The sequence below is a fragment of the Anomaloglossus baeobatrachus genome, chromosome 6 (genome assembly GCF_048569485.1).
Source record: "Anomaloglossus baeobatrachus isolate aAnoBae1 chromosome 6, aAnoBae1.hap1, whole genome shotgun sequence".
NCBI lineage: Eukaryota > Metazoa > Chordata > Amphibia > Anura > Aromobatidae > Anomaloglossus > Anomaloglossus baeobatrachus.
The window spans coordinates 434,070,497-434,092,828 of NC_134358.1; the positions used below are offsets into that span (position 1 = coordinate 434,070,497).

At 43.2% G+C, this 22,332-nt stretch overlaps 1 protein-coding gene across 1 annotated transcript in view; it reads right to left on the reverse strand.

The window, feature by feature from the left end:
• The window catches only part of ATP2C1 (ATPase secretory pathway Ca2+ transporting 1), a 183,836-nt gene extending 175,054 nt beyond the window's left edge, over positions 1 to 8,782 (reverse strand). The window contains exon 1 of the mRNA XM_075316144.1: positions 8,390 to 8,782. Coding sequence (XP_075172259.1) covers positions 8,390 to 8,512 — 123 coding nt within the window. The 5' untranslated portion in view covers positions 8,513 to 8,782. The remainder of the gene's footprint in view (positions 1 to 8,389) is intronic.
• Between the last annotated feature and the right edge of the window lie 13,550 nt (positions 8,783 to 22,332).

The window sequence follows — 22,332 nt, forward strand, 5'->3', positions numbered from 1 at the left end:
GACCTGAGCAACAAGTGCCACACAGTAATACGCCGTGTCCAGCAAGGACCTGATCAGGAGATCTACTCTAACATTTAGGCAGGATGTTTTCTCAGGGAAATAGCCAGGGCTAAAAGTAACGCATGCGATACTGAAGAAAGCAGGAACCTCATTGTATTCAGACCACTCACACATGATTTATAGTGCGGGCGGCTGCAGATCAATGATTATTTATTCACCAGCACAGCCCCGCTCCAAGAGCCAGCAATGACATTAGACACGGCCAAGGTCAGCTTCACCCATCCTGGCAGAAGTGCGCAGTGTTTACCGTCCACATATTTGGGAACTGAACAGGGAAAGTAAAAAACACAGGAAAGATTTACTTGTCTCCCTCTTATTTGAGATCAACTTTTTAGCTTCATGAGAAAATAAAAAGAAAAAAATTAAATAAAACCCACCTCATATTTCTGTTCAGAAGATAACTCTCTCCTGCCTCCTCCCCCCTAACCATGAGCGCCAATCACTGACACCTTCTCAATGGAGAGAGGATAAAGCCGCCGCTAGACATAACTGACAACCGAGATACAGTACATCACATCATTATCCGGTCCTACCAACATCAGCAGTCTGTGCTTCCATATCCAGCACATGAGAGAGTCAGCCATGGCCGAGTCGCCTACCTCTGAAAAGTATCATAAAGGGTAACTCCAGCACTCAAGAGACAAAAGGGTCAAAAAGAATTTTGTTTTTTGATTTGTTGCAAAAAGGGTGCACCTCAACCTATGCAATACAACGTTTTGGCTTCTAAGGGTATGTGCGCACTAGGCGTTTTTTTCACGCTGCGTTTTTATGTGCGTTTGTCTGAAAAAACGCACCCGCGGCTAAAAAACGCGCCAAAAACGCATGCGTTTTTGACGCGATTTGGTGCATTTTTTGCTGCGTTTTTGCTCACTGCGTTTTTAATCAGTGCACAATGCCATTAAAGATTGTTGATGGAAAAAAAAAAAAAAAAGGTCTGATGTCATTTCCTTCTTCAAAATGTTCATTGTAAGCAGGAGAGCAGACAGACAGCTGCAGAACTAGTGTATGCAGGAGAGCAGACAGCAGCTGCAGAACTACAAGGCTCAGCATCCTCCATCCAGGACTGTATGCAGTTTTTTGCCCAAAAAGAAAAAAAAAATGACATGGGCTTCGCCATATTTTTGTATGCTAGCCGGGTACAACAGGCAGGTACGGGCTGCCCCCAACCCCCAGCTGCCTATCTGTACCCGGCTGGGAACCAAAAATATAGAGAAGCCCTTTTTTTTTTTTTTTTTTTAATTATTTCATGAATTTCATGAAATAAAAAAAAAAAAAAAAAAAAAAAAAAAAAAATGACGTGAGCTTCGCCTAATTTTTGAGTCCAGCCGGGTACAACTAGGCAGCTGGGGATTGGAATCCACAGTGCAGGGTGCCCAAGCTTTCTTGGCACCCCCACTGCGAATTGCAGTTTGCAGCTACCCCAGAAAATGGCGCTTTCATAGAAGCGCCATCTTCTGGCGCTGTATCCAACTCTTCTAGCTGCCCTGATGCCGGGTGGCTAGCTACGTAATAATGGAGTTAGGGCTAGCTGTATATTATCAGCTAGCCCTAAGCCCGAAATTCATGGTGTCACGCCAATATTAGACATGGCCACCATGAATTTCTAGTAATGATAAAAAAAAAACACAACACAAATATTTTATTAGACATAAAACACAACACAATTAGTGACTCCATCTTTATTGAAATAAACCCCCCTCCGCAGTAATCCTGGGTCAGGGTCCCACGCCGTCCAATCCGGATCAAATATCATCTGATCGGTTTGCTGGAAGGCAAAGCGATCAGATGATGTGTCAGGTTCAAGTGCCTGAATCCCATCACACATCAGCTGATTGTATAAAAGCCGATTATACAATCAGCTGATGCATCGGTGCAAAAAAAAAAAAACTCACTTATGTGCTGTGCTGATTACCGGCAGCTCCTGGAGCGATCGATTGGACAGGAGTCTGATCCTGTCCGATCGCTGCAGGAGCTGCCGGTAATCAGCTGATGAAGTCCCCTGACGGCAGGATCAGCTGATAGCCGGCCGGGCGCGAAAAAGCCGGCGAGACTACGATCAGCTGATGCGTCAGGTGACTGCATCAGGTGATCCACCGCCAGGTCCTGCAAGCAAGGTCCTGCCCCGGGGAGACTGCACACAGCCAGAGCGGCGGGACCGGGACAGGAGCTGGGAGCGGGCATGGCACCGGGACACTGCAGACAGGTGAGTATATATGACTTTTTTTCTACTGTTCACTTTGGTTTTCGCCGCTGCCTCCACCTCCCGCCCAGACATGGCGCCGCACGGAGCTGACATGCACAGGACGGGAGGTGGACGCAGCGGTGACTACCGGGAGGATTCATGCTTCTGTGTTTACCAACAGAAGGAATCCTCTTCCTGTACACGTCACTTTACTGCCCACCCATTGCGTTTATAGCTGCGTTTTTAGTCATAGAAACGCAGCTATATGCGTTTTTCATTGCGTTGTTGAACATCTCATTGAACTCAATGGGTGAAAAACGCAGTGAAAAACGCAGAAATAATTGACATGCTGCATTTTTGTGGTCACCACAAAAACGCAGCTACAAAAAAAAAAAAAACGCTGTGTGAGGACAGCACTTCTGAAAACCCATAGACATTGCTGGGGAAGCAATGTCACTGCGTTTTCAGCACAAAAACGCGGTAAAAAACGCCGCTAAAAACGCGGCAAAAACGCCTAGTGCGCACAAGGCCTAAGTCTTCATCACCTTCAGGCACCTTACCCACACTGCAGATGCCCTGAGCACCCTCTGATATTGCAGAATTTTTCCCTTAAACCCTCAACGCTTTATATGCAAAACCCTGAAGACTTCTTAGAAGCTGAGTCGTCGTTTCGCATAGATTCAGGTGCACCCCTTTCGGCAACAAAAAATAAAAAAAATTCTATTTGACCCTTTGCTGTCTCTTGAGTGCTGGCGTTACCCTTTATGATTACCGATTTTTCCTCCTAGCATCTACCTATATTTTCTTTAGCTGAACCTATATTATATATATCTCTGAAAAGAAATCAGACAGACTGCTGGTGAAGAGCGAGCACTACCATGCTTGGTACTCATAGCCAGCAGTCGGGACGCTCAGACAGGCACGCGTCAGCATTTTTCTGATAGATCTTTCTGAAAAATGCCTGAGTTTCCCCACTGACTTCAATATACTCGATACACAAGCCGCACCCATCCAACTGCTCATTACGAGCACCTAAGCATGGTAATCCTCGACCACCACTGGTGACCTATGGATCCGAGTCCCAGAACCATTATTAAGCATTGCTGATAAGTGTGATCACAGTCTGAAATGGTCGCCATCCCATAATGTGATCTAATCTCATATCATATAGTAATAGACATCGGCAAGTCACGTTATTTAAAAATTATAGTCTTAGGTCCCATGCACGCGAGTAGTTGGGGAGTTTTTACCTCCAGAATTCTAGCCAAAACGAGGAGTGGGATAATCAAAGGAAAGTCTAATAGAAACACGTCACCTCTGCTGTATTTATCACCCACTCCTGGTTTTGGCTACAAATACTGAGGTAAAAAACTCACCAAATACTGAATTTGAGCACGTGACCTTACCCTTGAAAAACAAATGTCACTCGCCCTGCATGTAAAAACTAACATGTTAAAGGGAATTAGTCAGCAAATTGTTTTCCATTTAATCTGAAGACAACATGCTACAGGGGTTAACACATTTCAATGATGCCTCTCTTTCACACTGACTGCAGTTTACATGCAGTGTTTGTTTTAGCTTCAAAAGATTATTACCGCTGGACTAGAACAGCTAGTTCGGCAATGCCCTGTGATGAGCAGTTCACTGTCTACAGACACTGTACATTGAGAGCCTGGTGTGGGCAGGGGCAGTGTTCTTTGCTCTGCTAAATCTAAAAACTCTGTCAAAACCACTGTACCCATAAAATTAAGTGATACACCATTGGATTCAGAATCTTTTTGCCTACACCATGCTGCGCTCAGAGGAGGTAGCAAAAGCCTGCTGACAGATTCCCTTCAAAGAAAATATGGGAGTGTTTTGCTATGTACCGTAACCTGAGGACAGCATGATGTAGGGGCTAAGACACTGACTGCAGCGATGTGTCACTTACTAGGCTGAGTTCTCTTGTTTCATTACAATAAGTGTTTTATCAGCTGGAGATTATCACTGTTGGAATACATGCTCATGTGCATCCTGGTCAAACAAGGCCCCCAGCACTTTTTAGCAGCTCACTGACTATAGACGATGTACTCAAATAGCTATGGCGTGGATGGGGTTAGCTTTCTGAGCCCTGGTACATCTAAAATTTTGTGTCAACTGCTGCACTCAGTAATCTAAGTGATACATCTTTGGATTCAGTGTCTCTTTTTCTACAGTATGCTGCTCTCAGATGAGGTAGCAAAAACCTGTTGGCAGATTGCCTCGAATGTGTGCACATATCCTAATACTTGCCTGCAAAATAAATGAGAGGCCACTTATGTAACACTCAGATGACCTGGGTCTGTCAGAAGAAAAGCATTTCTGCACTCTCCATATGAAAAGCCTTATAGGATTAGCTCCATATGACCAAACACAGAATTAGAAGCAAAATGACATGCCAAGTGACTAGGAAGATTATCGCTTCACAAGAACACACATTGTTCTAGTACAAATAGCAAAACTCTTCTTTATGCCGGATATCAGAGGAGACTCCCATAAATAACAGGGAGGGAACATACGTGCTGTTACAACAAAACACCGAGGGGCAGATGCATTAGGACTGGCATCTCATATGCCAGGCTTAATGAAGGGCACAGTGGACTCTGATGCGACAAATTCATTAAAGAGGCGAATGCGACTTAATTCAGCGTATCCACTCAGCAACTACAAAACTGACTACATAAGCGGTGATCAATTCAGGAGTATGCTCAGTAGATTCTTCTCACTATGCGATACACAGTGACAGTGCACTCCTTCGCCAGATGTCATTGGAAGTGATCAGCCTACAGCGCGCTGTCATTACACATTGTAAGGCCCCTTTCACACATCAGTTTTTTGCTGTCCGTCACAAACCGTTGGCTCGACGGATTTGTTGCAGATTGTTTAAAAACTGATGTGACTGGCTGGCTGGCTAGTTGATACTAAATAAAATAAATTGAAGCATGCTCCGTTAAAAAAAAAAAAAAAAAAAAAAAAAAAAAAAACCCGAATCCTTCATTTGACGGACTACGACGGATCCTGCGCCCATAGGCTTCCATTCCACCAAACGACAGATGGCAACGGATCCGTCGCTGTCCAATTTTTCGACAGACAAAAAAAAAAAAATGTTACTTTGGCCGTTGTCTCCGTCCAACAATTTGACAGATCCGTCGAGCGACAGATGAAATGTGAGGCCATCTGTCGCTAATACTAGTCAATGAGGGGGGGGGGGGGGGGAAGATCCAGCGGCATCAGTGGCCGGATCCATTTTTCTTCAAAATTTGACTGATTGTGACTGACGGCAAACAACTGATGTGTGAAAGGGGCCTAAGTATATAATAAGCTGCAGACACCAACATCGCTGGTCTCCGACGATCGTTATTTATTTACTATGTGCAATGACAGCGCACTCTCTTGCAAGCTCATCCGATGAGATCTGGAGGAGTGCACTGTCACTGTGTGTATCGTATAGTGAGAAGAAGCTACTGAGCATATATACCGTATCTGAATTGACCAGCAACGCACACACAGGAGAGCAGGGACTAGGGCTTAAAAAAGATGTCAATGATGAGGTGTTATTTCAGGGAGGGGCCAGAGGTAGAAGCATTGACCACAGCCTCTGCCTCCTGATGACGACTCATGAGTGTATGCATTTAGATTCTCAAACAGCGTCACCAAAGAGGAAATTGTACAAAAATAAATAAAAAAAAATAAAATAAAGCAGTCAGTAGTGAGGGAAGGATAGGTAATTTTTAATTTAAGTATATCAGAATAAGGACAATATTATGTCATTAAATAGACAAGACATTTTAATATTAAGAAAATAAGTCTTTCAGACCATCCCTTTAACTCTATCCTGGTCCATTTTGCAGAGAACGCTCCAATTCACTTACATGGGTCACTAGAATATGACAGCACACTACTGGAATCGGGGTATCGTGTTTTTCCACCAAATCACTGACCAGTTTGCTTGGAAAATATTATAAATCAGTTGTTTGGTTGTTTTTTTTTAAACATAAGAAAACGGATGACATTCAGGTGGTAAAAATCCAGACACAGCACTGTGAATATAATGTCCAAACTGGACCCGCTATAAACTGCGCTCACTGAGGGTCTCATCTGATCGCCATCACCTCTCCTTCCAGCTTATGTAATGACTGGCACCCCCTGCAGCTTGTGAGGGTGGATGAGCCGCTGATGCTCAATACACCTCCTAGTGGCCACCTATGTCTCCTAACATCATTTCCGGTTGCTTATAGTTTGTTTTTCTGCTTGAAGAAGCAATTCTAATAGCGCCTGCTCCTTCACAGCCCACACTGCAGAGAGGAAAGGAGCTTGTAAATGTCGCCAGGTGTCTGACCCTCACCAATCTGATATTAAAGGGGTTGTCCACTACTTGGATAACCCCTTCTCAATCTGAGTGTTTGCACTTTTAAAAACAACACTTATTTTCGCCTCCGGAGCTGGCACAGTTCCAGCGGTATCAGCACTTGCTCTCCCGGGGCTCACATGACATTGTTACGTCACATGAACCCTGCACCCAATCGGCTTTACTGCCCCCGCTTTCATATGAATCAAATGTTAATAGGAAGTGAGCGCCAGCTACAACTCTGACTTCCTCTTGATATTTGATACATATGAAGGCGGGGAGAGTGAAGCCAGCACTTATCGGTAACAACGTCACATAAGCCCCAGGAGAGAGAGTGCTAGAATGGCGCCTACACCAGAGGTGAGTATGTGTGTTATTTAAATAGGGGCAAACACTCAGATTGAGGAGTTAGAGTAGTGGACAACCCCTTTAAAGACATCCTAAAGAAAGCAATCAATACCATATGAAAGGACAGCCCCTTAAAGATGGCCACAGAGATTAGACAAATGACAGCAAAACTATTTCAGTAGGAAAGCCTGTGTATGGCGGTGTTCACACCTCTTAGAGCTGATTGAAAGGTAAGCAGGATTGGGCATGTTGGATATTAACATACCTGATCCTCCTCAAGGAAGGTAGTCTGCCATTAGCATTACCTAGCAGCAGCTCTTCAGCTTATCGTGTATGGTCCCCTTTACTCCGGAGGTCTGGTGTATAGAGATCAGTGGTGTTTTCTGCACATGTCGCCTCCAGCATTATCTCATTACACCCAGGTTAGGCTGGAATCACTACTGTGTCTACGGCTGAGCCTCGCTGAAGAGGTCTGCCAGGTCTTTACTTATTTTCCCTCTGGGGATAAGAGCTTACATTCAGGTACCAGTAGTGGTAAACTGCCTGTTCTGCTCCATGCCGATCCCTGCCAGCCCAGAACAGCCACAGACCAAAAATATCCCAGCATATGAGAACCTGATGGACCCCATTAAAAATCTAAAAGGTCTGATTCACCGCCGTGTCCCTCACTCCATGAATGAGCGAGCGGGGGTCACACGTGCTGATCCCCGGATTAGTCTACATTACATACTTCCACGGCACAGCAACAAGCAGGAAAAGCATGGCGGCCGTAGAGATGAATATCCCTCAGCACAGGTATGGTGATCAGATCTCCGCGCCATGTATTATCCCCACTGTGCACTACAGCTAAAAACTGGCCAATTATTCAGACTACAGCACAATTTCAGCTGATGTGTCGCAGATCCCTGGGGGAGGGAGGGGAGAGGGACCCCTGCCACCAATCCCTGGGGGAGGGAGGGGAGAGGGACCCCTGCCACCAATCCCTGGGGGAGGGAGGGGAGAGGGACCCCTGCCACCAATCCCTGGGGGAGGGAGGGGAGAGGGACCCCTGCCACCAATCCCTGGGGGAGGGAGGGGAGAGGGACCCCTGCCACCAATCCCTGGGGGAGGGAGGGGAGAGGGACCCCTGCCACCAATCCCTGGGGGAGGGAGGGGAGAGGGACCCCTGCCACCAATCCCTGGGGGAGGGAGGGGAGAGGGACCCCTGCCACCAATCCCTGGGGGAGGGAGGGGAGAGGGACCCCTGCCACCAATCCCTGGGGGAGGGAGGGGAGAGGGACCCCTGCCACCAATCCCTGGGGGTGGGAGGGGAGAGGGACCCCTGCCACCAATCCCTGGGTCACCCACTCTCAGAGATCAGTGCCGGGGTGTAGGACCGTGCACATAGCCTGCCGCTGCTGTGTATGGCGGGGATGTCGGGGCAGAGCGCTCACCGTGCCAGCAGAGCCGCCGTCGGGCAGGACACTTCCTCCTCCCCGGGCAGGGGAGCCGTCACTTCTCTTCCAGCCGGATGTCACACACCTGTCCGCCGCTCCAGCCTCTGCAGCAGACGACATAGCCCCTTCACCTAGCACAGTCCGGGGGTCTCCCCCACTGCTGAGCGAGCTCCGCACCGCATTCAGGACCGGAGGAGTCACCTGTGTGGTCACAGCTCACGTTACTCCATGAGAAGGTGAAGCACCGACATGTGTCACCACTACAGCCACGTACCGGGAGCCTCAGCTCTGCCGTACCCTGCCCGGCTCACCGGCTGACTACCGACCGCACCGGAAGCTGTTAGGCAATACACGGCTACAATGCAATACACTTCCCTAGCTCAGAATACCCCGCCCACATCACCACTAATAACCAATCGGCAGACGCAGCGAATCTGACCAATCCTGGCGTGTTTTTGTAATTCCTGTTGATGGATGAGACGCTGTCTGTGATTGGTGCAGAGCCGGCCGCTCTTCTGACAGGTAGCAGCCTGGGAGTGGTGCTGCCGAGCGGTGGTCACCGGCGCTGCCTCCGCCCAGGTTACACCGAACTGATCATTCACTGTCAGAGCAGCAGGGCCGGGCTGGGACCAAAAGGCAGCTCTGGCACACAAGCCCCACAGCCCATACACTGCCACATCAGCTCCTGTCAGTGAAGTTTCTGTTTAGTTGTCATGCCCCTTACCATCACTTAACCCCTTCATCCCCGGGCACTAAACACCTTCCTGACCGGGCCATTTTTACGGTCCTGACCAGTGTCATTTTGACAGTTATAACTCGTGAACGCTTCAGCGGATCCTGGCTATTCTGACACTGTATTTTGTGACATATTGTCCTTGATGATAGTGGTAAATTTAGGCCGATATTTTTTGCATCTATTTGTGAAAATTTCGGAAATTTGTGGAAAATTTCGCAATTTTCAAACTTTGATATTTTATGCCCATAAATCCGATTGTTCTGTCACACAAACAGTTAATAAATAACATTTCCCACATGTCTACTTTACACCGGTGCAATATTTGAAACAAGGGTTCAAAGTTTATTAGCAATTTCTCATTTTTCCAACAAAATTTACAAAACCATTTTTTTCAGGGACCACATCACATTTGAAGTGACTTTGAGAGGCCGAGGTGACAGAAAATATTCAAAAGTGACCCCATTCTAAAAACTGCACCCCTCAAAGTGCTCAAAACCACATCCAAGAAGATTATTAACCCTTTAGGTTCTTCACAATAAGGAAAAAATGAAAATGTTATTTTTTTTTTTTTACACAAAAATGTTACTTTAGCCATAACATTTTCCATTTTCACAAGAGTAACATGCGAAAATGCACCATAAAATGTATTGTACAATTTCTCCTGAGTACACTGATACCTCATATGTGGTGGAAATCAACTGTTTGGGCGCACGGCAGGGCTCGGAAAGGAAGGGGGCCATTTAAATTTTTGAAAGCAGAATTAGCTGCCATCATTAGCGGATGCCATTGGAGAACTCCTGATGTGCCTAAACAGTGGAGCTCCTCCACAAGTGACCCCATTTTGGAAACTAGACCCCTCATTGAATTAAACTAGATGTTTGGCGAGCACCTTTAATCCTCGGGGACTTCACGGAACTTTTATAACGTTGAGCAGTGAAAATATATATATATTTTTTTTTTAACCACTAAATTGTTACTTCAACCAGGTAGCTTTTTTTTTTTTTTTTTTTTTACAAGGGTTTAAGTAAAAAATTCACCATAACATTTATGTACAATTTCTCCTGAGTATGCTGATACCTGATATGTAGTGGAAATCTACTGTGTGGGCGCACGGCAGGGCTTAGAAGGGAAGGAGCTCCATTTGAATTTTTGAAAGCAAAATTAACTGTAAGGCTATGTCCGCACGTTGCTTTTTACCTGCTTTTTACCTGCTTTTTTGCTGCTTTTTCAACTGCAGCATGACATGTCAATTGTTTTTGCCATTTGGGTTTTGCACTGCAAAGCTGAGTTTTTGACCAAAGTTCTGCAACAAAAAGGCTGCAGTTTGAACTGCATAGTGCGGACAGGAAACCCAAATTCCCATAGACTTTGCTTGAAAAGCAGAACACAACCATTTTGGCATTAAACGCTGCAGTTGAAAAAGCAGCAAAAAAGCAGGTAAAAAGCAACATGCGGACATAGCCTAATTGTTAGCAGATGTCATGTCGCGTTTGGAGAGCCCCTGATGGGCCTAACAGTGGAGCTCCCCCACAAGTGACCCAATTTTGGAAACTAGACCCCTCATGGAATTTATTTAGATGTTTGGTGAGCACCTTGTATCCCCAGGTGTATCACAGAATTTTATATCGTTGAGCTGTGAAATGAAAAAATAATTTTTTTACCAGAAAAATGTTACTTTAACCCTAAATCTTTCATTTTTACAAGAGTAACGAGAAAAAGTACTATACAATATGTTGTGCAATTTCTCTTAAGTACACCGATACCCCACATGTTGTGGAAATCTACTGGTTGGGTGCACGTCAGGGCTTGGAAGGTAAAGAGCACCATTTGAGTTTTTGAATGCAATATTAAAATGAATCATTAGAGGATGCCATGTTGTATTTGGAAAGCCCCTAATGTGCCTAAACCGTGGAGCTCCCACACAATGGACCCTATTTTGGAAACTAGACCCCTCAAGGAATTTATCTAGAAGTTTGGTGAGCACCTTGAACTTCCAGGTGCTTCACGGAATTTTATAACGTTGCACCATGAAAATTAAAAATTACATTTTTTACCACAAAAATGTTGCTTTAACCCCAAATTTTTCATTTTCACTAGGGTACCAGGAGATAATGGACCAAAAAATTTGTTGTACAATTTCTCTTGAGTACGCTAATACCCTATATGTAGTTGAAAACTACTTTTGAGGCACAGTGCAAAGTGAAGAAGGGAAGGAACGCCATATTTGGGATCAGATTTGGTTAGCATGGTTTGTGGGTACCAAGTCACATTGGCAAAGCCCCTGATGTTCCTAAACAGTGGAGTTCCCCCACAAGTGACCCCATTTTTTAAACTAGACCCCTCAAGGAATTTATCCAGATGTTTGTTGAGCACCTTGAATGCCCAAGTGCTTCACAGAATTTTATAACATTGAGCTGTGAAGATTAAAAAAGTCATTTTTAACCACAATAATATTGCTTTCACCCCAAGCTTTTCATTTTCACTAGGGTAACAGGAGATAGTGGACCATACAATTTCTTGTGCAATCTCTCCTGCGTATGCCAATATGTAGTCGAAAACTACTTTTGAGACATAGTGCAAAGTGAGGAAGCGAAGGAGCCCATATTTGAGATCAGATTTAGTTGGAATGGTTTGCGGGTGCCATGTCACATTAGCAGTGCCCCTGAGGTGCCATAACAGCAGAAACACCTCACAAGTGACCCCATTTTACAAATTGCACCCCTCAATGAATTCATCTAGGCGTGCAGTGAGCATATTGACATTACAGGTCTGTTACAAAATGTTACAATATTGGGCGGTGAAGAAAAGATAATTACATTTCTACCACTAAAATGTTGTTTTAACCCTAGATTTCCAATTATCACAAGAGGAATAGGTTAAAAAAAGGCCCCATAATGTGCTACACAATTTCTCTTCAATTTGGAAATACCCCACGTGTGACTGTACAGTACTGTTTGGCCGCACCACAGGGCTCGGGAGGAAAAGAACGGTATTTTATTTTTGGAGCCCAGATTTTCCAAGAATAGTTTACTGACTCAATTTGCAAAGCCCCTAAGTGCCAGAACAGCAGAAACCCCTCAAGTGACCAAATTTTGGAAATTACACCCCTCTGGGAATTCACCTACAGGTGTAGTAACGATTTAGTCTCTGGAAAACACCCATGGAGTCAAATTCCAATTAAAAATTGCAAACAAGCCCTTTTTGGGCCCAGTACATTATAGTGCCCATACATTGTGCCCAACTCGTGCTTTTGAAGACCTGCACCCCGTAAACTAAGCGGACTCTCCTCACTATAATGATGCCAAACATGTGGATGCTAACTGTGGTTTAGGCACATTGTGGGGCTCAGAGGGAGGGGTTCATTTGGATTTGAATGCGCAGATTTTGCTGGATTTTTTTTTTTGGAGGGAGTGACATTGTGTTTTTCCAGAGCCTTTGTGCTACCAGTAACTTGTAAGCCCCCCTATATAGCACCCTATATTTACGTTAACAGATGACAGACCTGAGTGGAGACTTGTGCTTTTGTGGGTTGAGTTGAATGCTATTTGGTGGCATTTTGGGGTACAGAACATTTTGGCTCAGTTCACATTTATCCCGTGCTCTAAGCTGACCCCTTACATCAGGGTTTCCATCTGTATCTCCGAAATACATGATTCAGGTGAAACCCCCTGACGGACCCATTCACTAATGAGGCAGCAGAGGTACTCTGGACTCTGTTTGGCCTCAACAGTGGTGTCCATATTTTCAAAGGTGTTGATGACCGCACTTTAATGCACGTTTAAAAATATGTGTTGAAAGGTGGACATCGCCGGACCACAGGGCAGATGGCAGTTCAAAGTGACTACCTCTGCCTCCTTACAATGAATTTTCTATTGGGAATTTTGTCTGAGTCACGTTTTTCATACGTAATCCCCGATGTAAGCAGTCAGCGTAGAGCACAGGATAATTATGAGCCGCACCATACTGTGATGTTTTTCCGAGTCAGAATGAAAAAAATCAACAGCCACTGAAGAATTGCCGTAAAAGTGATTAGGCGACTTTATTCCTCCGGCGATTACGATTGCAGCGATACCAGATTTATACATTTTTTTTAGGTTTGCCTACTATCACGCTAAAAAAAACAGTTTTACAAAACAAAGGTTTTTGTATCTCCAAATTTTGAAGCCTATAGTTTTTTTCATTTTTCTGCCAACAGAGTCATGTGAGGGCTTGTTATTTGTAGAATGAGTTTGTATTGGTACCATTTTAGGCCACATAATATGTTTTGATCGCTTTGTTCTTCGGGTCAGTATGATTACAGTGACACCACATTAAGGCTACATTCACACGACCATTCCGTTTTTGCGATCTGCAAAAAACGGTCCTGTTTTTCCATGGATGCATCCATGTGACAACCGCATCCGTCCTATGTCGTTCTGTATACGGTCCGTGTGTCATATATGTGACTTTTGGGGTTTTTTGCGGACTGCAAAAAAAAAACGGAAGGAGAGTTACATACAGTCCAGGGTATCTGGCCAGATGCTGGTCCCCATATAAAGTCTATGGGGAACAAAATCCGGCACAAAGGGGTAGGAGCAATCGTTTCATACTCACCGATCACTGGCGCTGCTATCACACTGCTCCCGTGGCAGCTCTTTGTTGTTCCTGAGCCGGCCGCTCATTAGGCTCATACATATTCCCTTCTTCCCTAGCTCACCGGCATCTGTGATTGGTTGCAGTCAGATGCGCCCCCTACGCTGAGTGACAGCTATCTGACTGCAGCCAATCAAAGCCGCCAGTGGGCGGGTCTATATCGTACAGTACAATAAATAAATTAAAAAAAACGACGTGTGCTTCCCCCAATTTTGGTACTCGCCTAGATAAAACCTCACAGCTGCTGGCTGGTATCCTCATTCTGAGGAGACCCACATTATTGAGAGCCCCCAGCCTAAAAATATCAGCCAGCAGCCGGCTGGAATTGCCGCATCCATTAGATGCGACAGTCCCGGGACTTTACCCGGCTTATCCCAAATGCCCTGGTGCGGTGTCAAATGGAGTAATATATGGGGTTGATACCAGCTGTATAATGTCACCTGACATCAAGCCCTGGGGTTATTGATGTCACGGTGTCTATCAAATACCCGACATCACTAACTGGGTTAGTCAGTAACAAAAAAAAAGACAGACAACTTTTTATTTGAAAAAACACTCCCCAAAACCTTCCCTCTTTCACCAATTTATTGAAAAGAAAAAACAAATCCGGGTCCGGCGTAATCCAATAACGTGGCCCCACAAGGATCCATACTCACTGTCCCAGTCAATGAAATACAGAATGTTTCCCAGTGGCTGGGAGAACAGTGCAGTGACCTGAGCTAACATCATTAGGTCAGGCCACGTCACCGCAGGACAATAGAGTGTCGATGTCATGAGGTTAGCTAGGTACATTACCTGCGGTGAGGAACTCCACTGCACTCCTGACGTCAGCGCTCGTCACTGACTTCCATTGTCCGCCTTGTTCACAAGCGAAGTATCACGTGAGCCCGTGAAGTCACCGCTAGTCACAGTCTCGGGCCACTCGAGAGACTTTATGTGAGAACGCGGCGGGCATGGAAGTCAGCCATGAGTGCTGACGTCTGGAGTGCAGCGGACTTCATCACAGCAGGTAATCAACTTTTCTAACCTCCTAATGTCGACACTCGTCATCTCCACAGTTGCTGACATTGCTGTGCTAGCAGATGCTGACACACTGTAGTGCGAGCAGCTGCGAGGATGGCTGGGGAGCAGGACACAGACTGCACGGGCACCAAACAGGGAGGTCACACGGAAGTGGTTCTGTGTAGCTTCCAGGGATTTGTGGACCCATTGACTTGTATTGAGTCACGGTCCGTTATTACTGAACAGAATAGGACATGTTCCATAATAACGGAACGGACATACGACATACGATGTGTTCTTTTGTAGGAACTGCACACAGACGTTCTTCCGTGTGCCACCCGATCCTACACAAAAGACATTGAAAAGATGGTCCTGTCAGTAGGTCCGCAAAAAAACAGCAACTGACCAGGACAAACAGAACGGTCACCTGAATGAGCCCATATATATATATAGGATTTTTTCCATTTTGCTGCTTTTACACCATAAAAACAATTTTATAGCAAAAAAAAAAAACATTTTTTTTTCACTGATGGAGCTGTATGGTGGCTTATTTTTTTTGCAAGGCAAGATGATGTTTTTATCAGTACCATTTTTATTTATATATGACTTTTTGATTGCATTTTATTCCAATTTTTTGTCAGCTGTATGATGAAAAGACATATTTTTTGCTACATATTTATTTTTTTATTTTTACCGTGTTTACTGAAGGGGATAACTAGTGTGACAGCTTTATAGATCTGGTTGTAATGGACACAGCAATACATATATGTGTACTTTTTTGATAATTCTGTTTTGTTTTTTAAATATATATATTTATTGGCATAATTTAGCGGAAGGTTGTTTTGTTTTTTATTTTCAGATTTATATATATATATATATATATATATATATATATATTTGTACATTTCTTTAAACTTTTTTCCACTTTTTTACTTAGTCCCTTTATGGTACATTACTTTTTAATATTTTGATCACTTATATAATCCGCTGAAATGCTCGATCACTGCAGTGGATTCTGTCAGTGCTGCACTCGCAGCACTGACAGTTCGCGTCATACACTATGCATTTGGTATGGTCTGTAAGGCCTTCCGTAGCTGAGTAACCCAAAGGTCATCATGGTGACAACCCTGGGTTACCATTGCAGCAATCGGGTCACTGTGATCGCATTACAGGGACCCAATCGTTCGGGAGAGGAGCGATTGTCTCCCTGCCTCCTAAATGCTGCAATCATTATTAATCGCAGCATTTTGGAGGTTAAACTCTGTGAGGAGCTGTGCAGGTACCACTCCTGGAAATTACAGGTTGGTCTCAGCTTCAGTATAAGCTGGAGACCCGGTGGCGATCGCAGAAGCACACCTGTTGTGACCGCAAAATCGCCAGGACGTACTGGGTGTGTCATTGGTTGTTAAGACACTGACAGCCAGTACATTCTGTTCCGGTATGGGGTTAAAAAGGTTGTTCAGTATTATTTTTTTTTATTGGCCCATAGAACTGCATACATAGAAAGTGTTGAACCTACCAATACTGAACCGCCCCTAGACCAATGCCACATCTCCTTCAACCGGACAGGACAGGACACATGATATTGTGCAGTGTACACCACGTGTAGAATTATTAGGCAAGTTGTATTTTAGAGGATTTTTTATTATTGATCAACAACTATGTTCTCAATTAACCCAAAAGACTCATAAATATCAAAGCTTAATATTTTTGGAAGTTGGAGTGGGTTTTTTTAGATTTGGCTATCTTAGGAGGATATCTGTTTGTGCAGGTAACTATTATTGTGCAGAATTATTCGGCAACTTAATAAAAAACAAATATATTCCCATCTCACTTGTTATTTTCACCAGGTAAACCAATATAACTGCACGAAATTTAGAAATAAACATTTCTGACATGCAAAAACAAAACCCCAGAAAATTAATGACCAATATAGCCACCTTTCTTTATGATGACACTCAACAGCCTACCATCTATAGATTCTGTCAGTTGCTTGATCTGTTTACGATCAACATTGCGTGCAGCAGCCACCACAGCCTCCCAGTCACTGTTCCGAGAGGTGTACTGTTTTCCCTCCCTGTAGATCTCACATTTTATGAGGGATCACAGGTTCTCTATGGGGTTCAGATCAGGTGAACAAGGGGGCCATGTCATTATTTTTTCATCTTTTAGACCTTTACTGGCCAGCCACGCTATGGAGTAGTTGGATGCATGTGATGGAGCATTGTCCTGCATGAAAATCATGTTTTTCTTGGACGATACCGACTTCTTCCTGTAGCACTGCTTGAAGAATTTGTCTTCCAGTAACTGGCAGTAGGTCTGGGAGGTGAGCTTCACTCCATCCTGAACCCGAAAAGGTCCCACAAGTTCATCTTTGATTATACCAGCCCATACCAGTACCCACCTCCACCTTGCTGGTGTCTGAGTTGGAGTGGAGCTCTCTGCCCTTTACTGATCCAGCCTCTGGTCCATCCATCTGGCCCATCAAGAGTCACTCTCATTTCATCAGTCCATAAAACCTTTGAAAAATCAGTATTAAGATATTTCTTGGCCCAGTCTTGATGTTTTATCTTATGTTTCTTGTTCAAAGGTGGTCGTTTTTCAGCCTTCCTTACCTTGGCCATGTCCCTGAGTATGGCACACCTTGAGCTTTTTGATACTCCAGTAACGTTGCAGCTCTGAATATGGCCAAACTGGTGGCAAATTTCATCTTGGCAGCTTCATGCTTGATTTTCCTCAATTAATGGGCAGTTATTTTGCACCTTTATTGCCCAACACGCTTCTTGCAACCCTGTTGTCTAATTGCCATGAAACGCTTGATTGTTCAGTGATCACACTTCAAAAGTTTGGCAATTTCAAGACTGATGCATCCCTCTGCAAGACATCTCACAATTTTGCACTTTTCAGAGCCTGTCAAATCTCTCTTCTGACTCATTTTGCCACAGGAAAGGAAGTTGCCTAATAATTAAGCACATCTTATATAGGGTGTTGATGTCATTACACCGCACCCCTCCTCATTACAGAGATGCACATCACCTGATTTACTTAATTGGTAGTTGGCTCTCAAGCCTATACAGCTGGGAGTAGGACAACATGTATAAAATGTATCGTGTGATCAAAATACTCATTTGCCTAATAATTCTGCACACAGTGTATATATACAGAATAATACAGATACTGAAAATTACACCCACAATAAAGAAAACACTTTCAGTTCACCCCTATGCATGGAGTCCTAAGAGTATTCAATTAACTCAAGGCGGTGCACGGAGAATTGGATGTCAGCAGTCCAAGGCAATCCACAATGTTAGAAAAGAGTTAATCCAGCAGCTCGTCCGGTGAATAAAATCAGGTTTTTATTATAGGAAATTATAGCAATGCATGAAATAAATGAAGGTGGGACAATCTTTTCTACCCCTTGGGATTTGGCTTATTCATTTTGGATGTTAACTCCTTATCCATAGCATATATGGTATGCTATGAATAAGGGCTTACCACCCGAAACGCGTAAACCGAAGGGGTAGAAAGGATTGGGCCCCCTTCATTGATTTCATGCATTGCCATGTTTTAATTTTCTATAATAAAAACCTGATTTTATTCACCGGACGTGCTGCTGGATTAAATCTCCTCTAACACTGAAAATTGCACCCAATATACAGGACAGAAGAAGTAGTGATATACAGTGTATATATACAGAATAATACAGATACTGAGTATTGGTACTGTGCAGTTTATATATACAGAATAATACAAATACTGAGAATTACACCCAGTATACAGGATAAGAGAAGTGGTATTCTGCAGTGTATATATAGAATAATACAGATACTGAGTATTGGTACTGTGCAGTGTATATATACAGAATAATACAGATACTGAGAATTACATCCAGTATACAAGAGAAGTGGTATTGTGAAGTGTATATATATACAGAATTATACAGATACTAAGTATTGGTACTGTGCAGTGTATATATACAGAATAATACAAATACTGAGAATTACACCCAGTATACAGGATAAGAGAAGTGGTATTCTGCAGTGTATATATATATATATAGAATAATACAGATACTGAGTATTGGTACTGTGCAGTGTATATATACAGAATAATACAGATACTGAGAATTACATCCAGTATACAGGACAAGAGAAGTGGTACTGTGAAGTGTATATATACAGAATTATACAGATACTGAGTATTGGTACTGTGCAGTGTACCGTACAGACCAAATGTTTGGACACATCTCATTAAAAGAGTTTTCTTTATTTTCATGACTCTGAAAATTGTAGATTCACATTGAAGGCATTAAAACTATCAATTAACACATGTGGAATGAAATACTTAACAAAAAAGTATGAAACAACTGAAAATATCTCTTATATTCTAGGTTCTTCAAAGTAGCCACCTTTTGCTTTGATTACTGCTTTGCACACTCTTGGCATTCTCTTGATGAGCTTCAAGAGGTAGTCACCGGAAATGGTTTTCCAACAGCACTTGTTGGCCCTTTTGCCTTCACTCTGTGGTCCAGCTCACCCCCAATCCATCTCGATTGGGTTCAAGTCTGGTGACTGTAAAGGCCAGGTCATCTGGCGTAGCACCCCATCACTCTCCTTCTTAGTCAAATAGCCCTTACACAGCCTGGAGGTGTGTTTGGGGTCATTGTCCTGTTGAAAAATAAATGATGGTCCAACTAAACGCAAACCGGATGGAATAGCATGCCGCTGCAAGATGCTGTGGTAGCCATGCTGCTTCAGTATGCCTTCAATTTTGAATAAATCCCCAACAGTGTCACCAGCAAAGCACCCCCACACCATCACACCATTACACCTCCACTTCCATGCTTCACGGTGGGAACCAGCCATGTAGAGTCCATCCGTTCACCTTTTCTACAAAGACACGGTGGTTGGATTCAAAGATCTCAAATTTGGACTCATCAGACCAAAGCACAGATTTCCACTGGTCTAATGTCCATTCCTTGTGTTCTTTAGCCCAAACAAGTCTCTTCTGCTTGTTGCCTGTCCTTAGCAGTGGTTTCCAAGAAGCTATTGTACCATGAAGGCCTGCTGCACAAAGTCTCCTTTTAACAGTTGTTCTAGAGATGTGTCTGCTGCTAGAACTCTGTGTGGCATTGTCCTGGTCTCCAATCTAGCTGCTTTTTTCTTGCCATAATACAAATTCTAACAGTCTATTCAGTAGGACTATCAGCTGTGTATCCACCAGACTTCTGCACAACACAACTGATGGTCCCAACCCCATTTACAAAGCAATAAATCCCACTTATTAAACCTGACAGGGCACACCTGTGAAGTGAAAACCATTTCCGGTGACTACCTCTAGCTCGTCAAGAGAATGCCAAGAGTGTGCAAAGCATTAATCAAAGCAAAAGGTGGCTAGTTTGAAGAACCTAGAATATAAGACATATTTTCAGTTGTTTCACACTTTTTTGTTAAGTATTTAATTCCACATGTGTGAATTCATAGTTTTGATGCCTTCAATGTGAAGCTACAATTTTCAGAGTCATGAAAATAAAGAAAACTCTTTGAATGAGAAGGTGTGTCTAAACGTTTGGTCTGTACTGTATATATACAGAATAATACAGATACTCAGTATTACACCCAGTGTACAGGGCAGGAGAAGTGATACTGTGCAGTGTGTATATATACAGAAAAATACACATACTGAGAAATGCTCCCAGTATACAGGGAAGGAGCAATGGTACTGTGCAGTCTATATATAAAGAATAATACAGATACTGAGAAGTATTCCCAGTATATAGGACAGGAGAAGTGGTACTGTGCAGTGTGTGTATATATACAGAATAGTACAGACACTGAGGATTACACACATTATAGAGGACAGGAGAAGTGCTACTGTGCAGTGTATATATACAAAATACTACAGATCTGGGGCTCAAAGTACACTTATTTTTGCATGTTGAGCTGACTTTTTTAATACCATTTTTGGGTAGATGCGATGGTTTGACTGCCCTTATAGCATTTTACTGCAATGTTGCAGCAACCAAAACAATATAAGTCTGGTGTTTAGATTTTTTTCTCATTATGCTGTGTACTAATCAGCTTAATATATTTTATATTTTGATAAATCGGGCATTTCTGAATGCAGCAATACCAAATATGTGGATTTATTATTATTATTATTATTATTATTATTATATTTTTCTATAGGACAAAAGGGGAGTGATTTGAATTTTTATGCCGCAAAGAACTGCATGTCAATTATTCATGCAGATTTTCCTGTGGATTTCCTGCCTTTCTACTATGTAGATACAGAGGGGGAAATCCACAGGAATAATGCTCAAATTCAGCATGTTTTCTGCAGGTTTACAGAAACAATTTTACCTGAAATCCGCAATAACGGATAGCTGTGGATTCCGGGTAGCTGCTGCGTGAACCTGCAGAAATACCTGCTGAAAATTCTGCAGGTAAATTTTCTCATGGGCACAGGGCCTAGGGCTATGTGCGCACGTTGCCTTTTTGTGAACACAAAGATGCAGCATTTTTGTGCGTTTTTGGCAGCAAAAAAACACACCAGCAGTAAAAACGCATCCAAAAAACGCATGTATTTTTGCTCGTTTTGTGCGTTTTTTGCTGTGTTTTTGTTGCTGCGTTTTTTTCCAATGCATTGCATGGGTGAAAAACGCTGGCCAGAACGCAGAAAGAATTGACATGTTGCATCTTTGCGGTCACCACAAAAACACACCTAAAACAAAACTGCACTTTGCGGACAGCAAAAATGAGCACTCATAGACTTAGCTGGGGAAGGAAAGTCATGCAGTTTTAAGACCAAAAATGGACCCGAAACACGTGCAAACGAAAAACGCACCGTGCGTACATAGCCTAATTTTACTTTTTTCATGGTTATAAAAACTTTTTTTTTTAACAATTTTTAGTATTTTTGCTAGTCTTGTTAGGGGACTTGGAGCTGCGATTGTCTGATCACTTGTGCTGTGCAGAGCGGTGCAGCACAAATGCTGACTTCCTGTAAATGCCGGCCATTAGGCGGCGTTCACAGGAACTGTGTCATGACAGTGACGGGGCCATAACAGACTGCCCCTTTATATACATGACTACAATGAAACATAGTCATGAAGATGTGATTGAAGTCTAGCTTGTAAGTTTTTTTGCAAAATATGAACTCTGGGATTTACAGCTATCACACCTTGATGACTTTGTTCACATTCTTGCACTAATTTGCAGAAGTAAAGATGATATAAATCTTGTCACTGCTCTTATAGTTCTAACATAAATATCACAAAATAAAGGACAAAATGAAGTGCAGTAACCCATCTCCTTTTTTACACTATTTCTGCTGGTTTTGCATAATGTATACTGGCAGGTTTATGGACTAATTTGTTGGTATTCGTAGCAGATAAATAACTAAAGTTGATTATAATTTTACATTTCAGTGATTTCTATAATAAGAAATGAAGGTGGCATCTGCTTAGTGGTAATGTTACACTATGGTTAGCACATAACTGCTTAGATAAATTGCATTGTGAGTCTCTATGAGAATCATAAAATGATTCCCTAAATAACGGACCATGTAG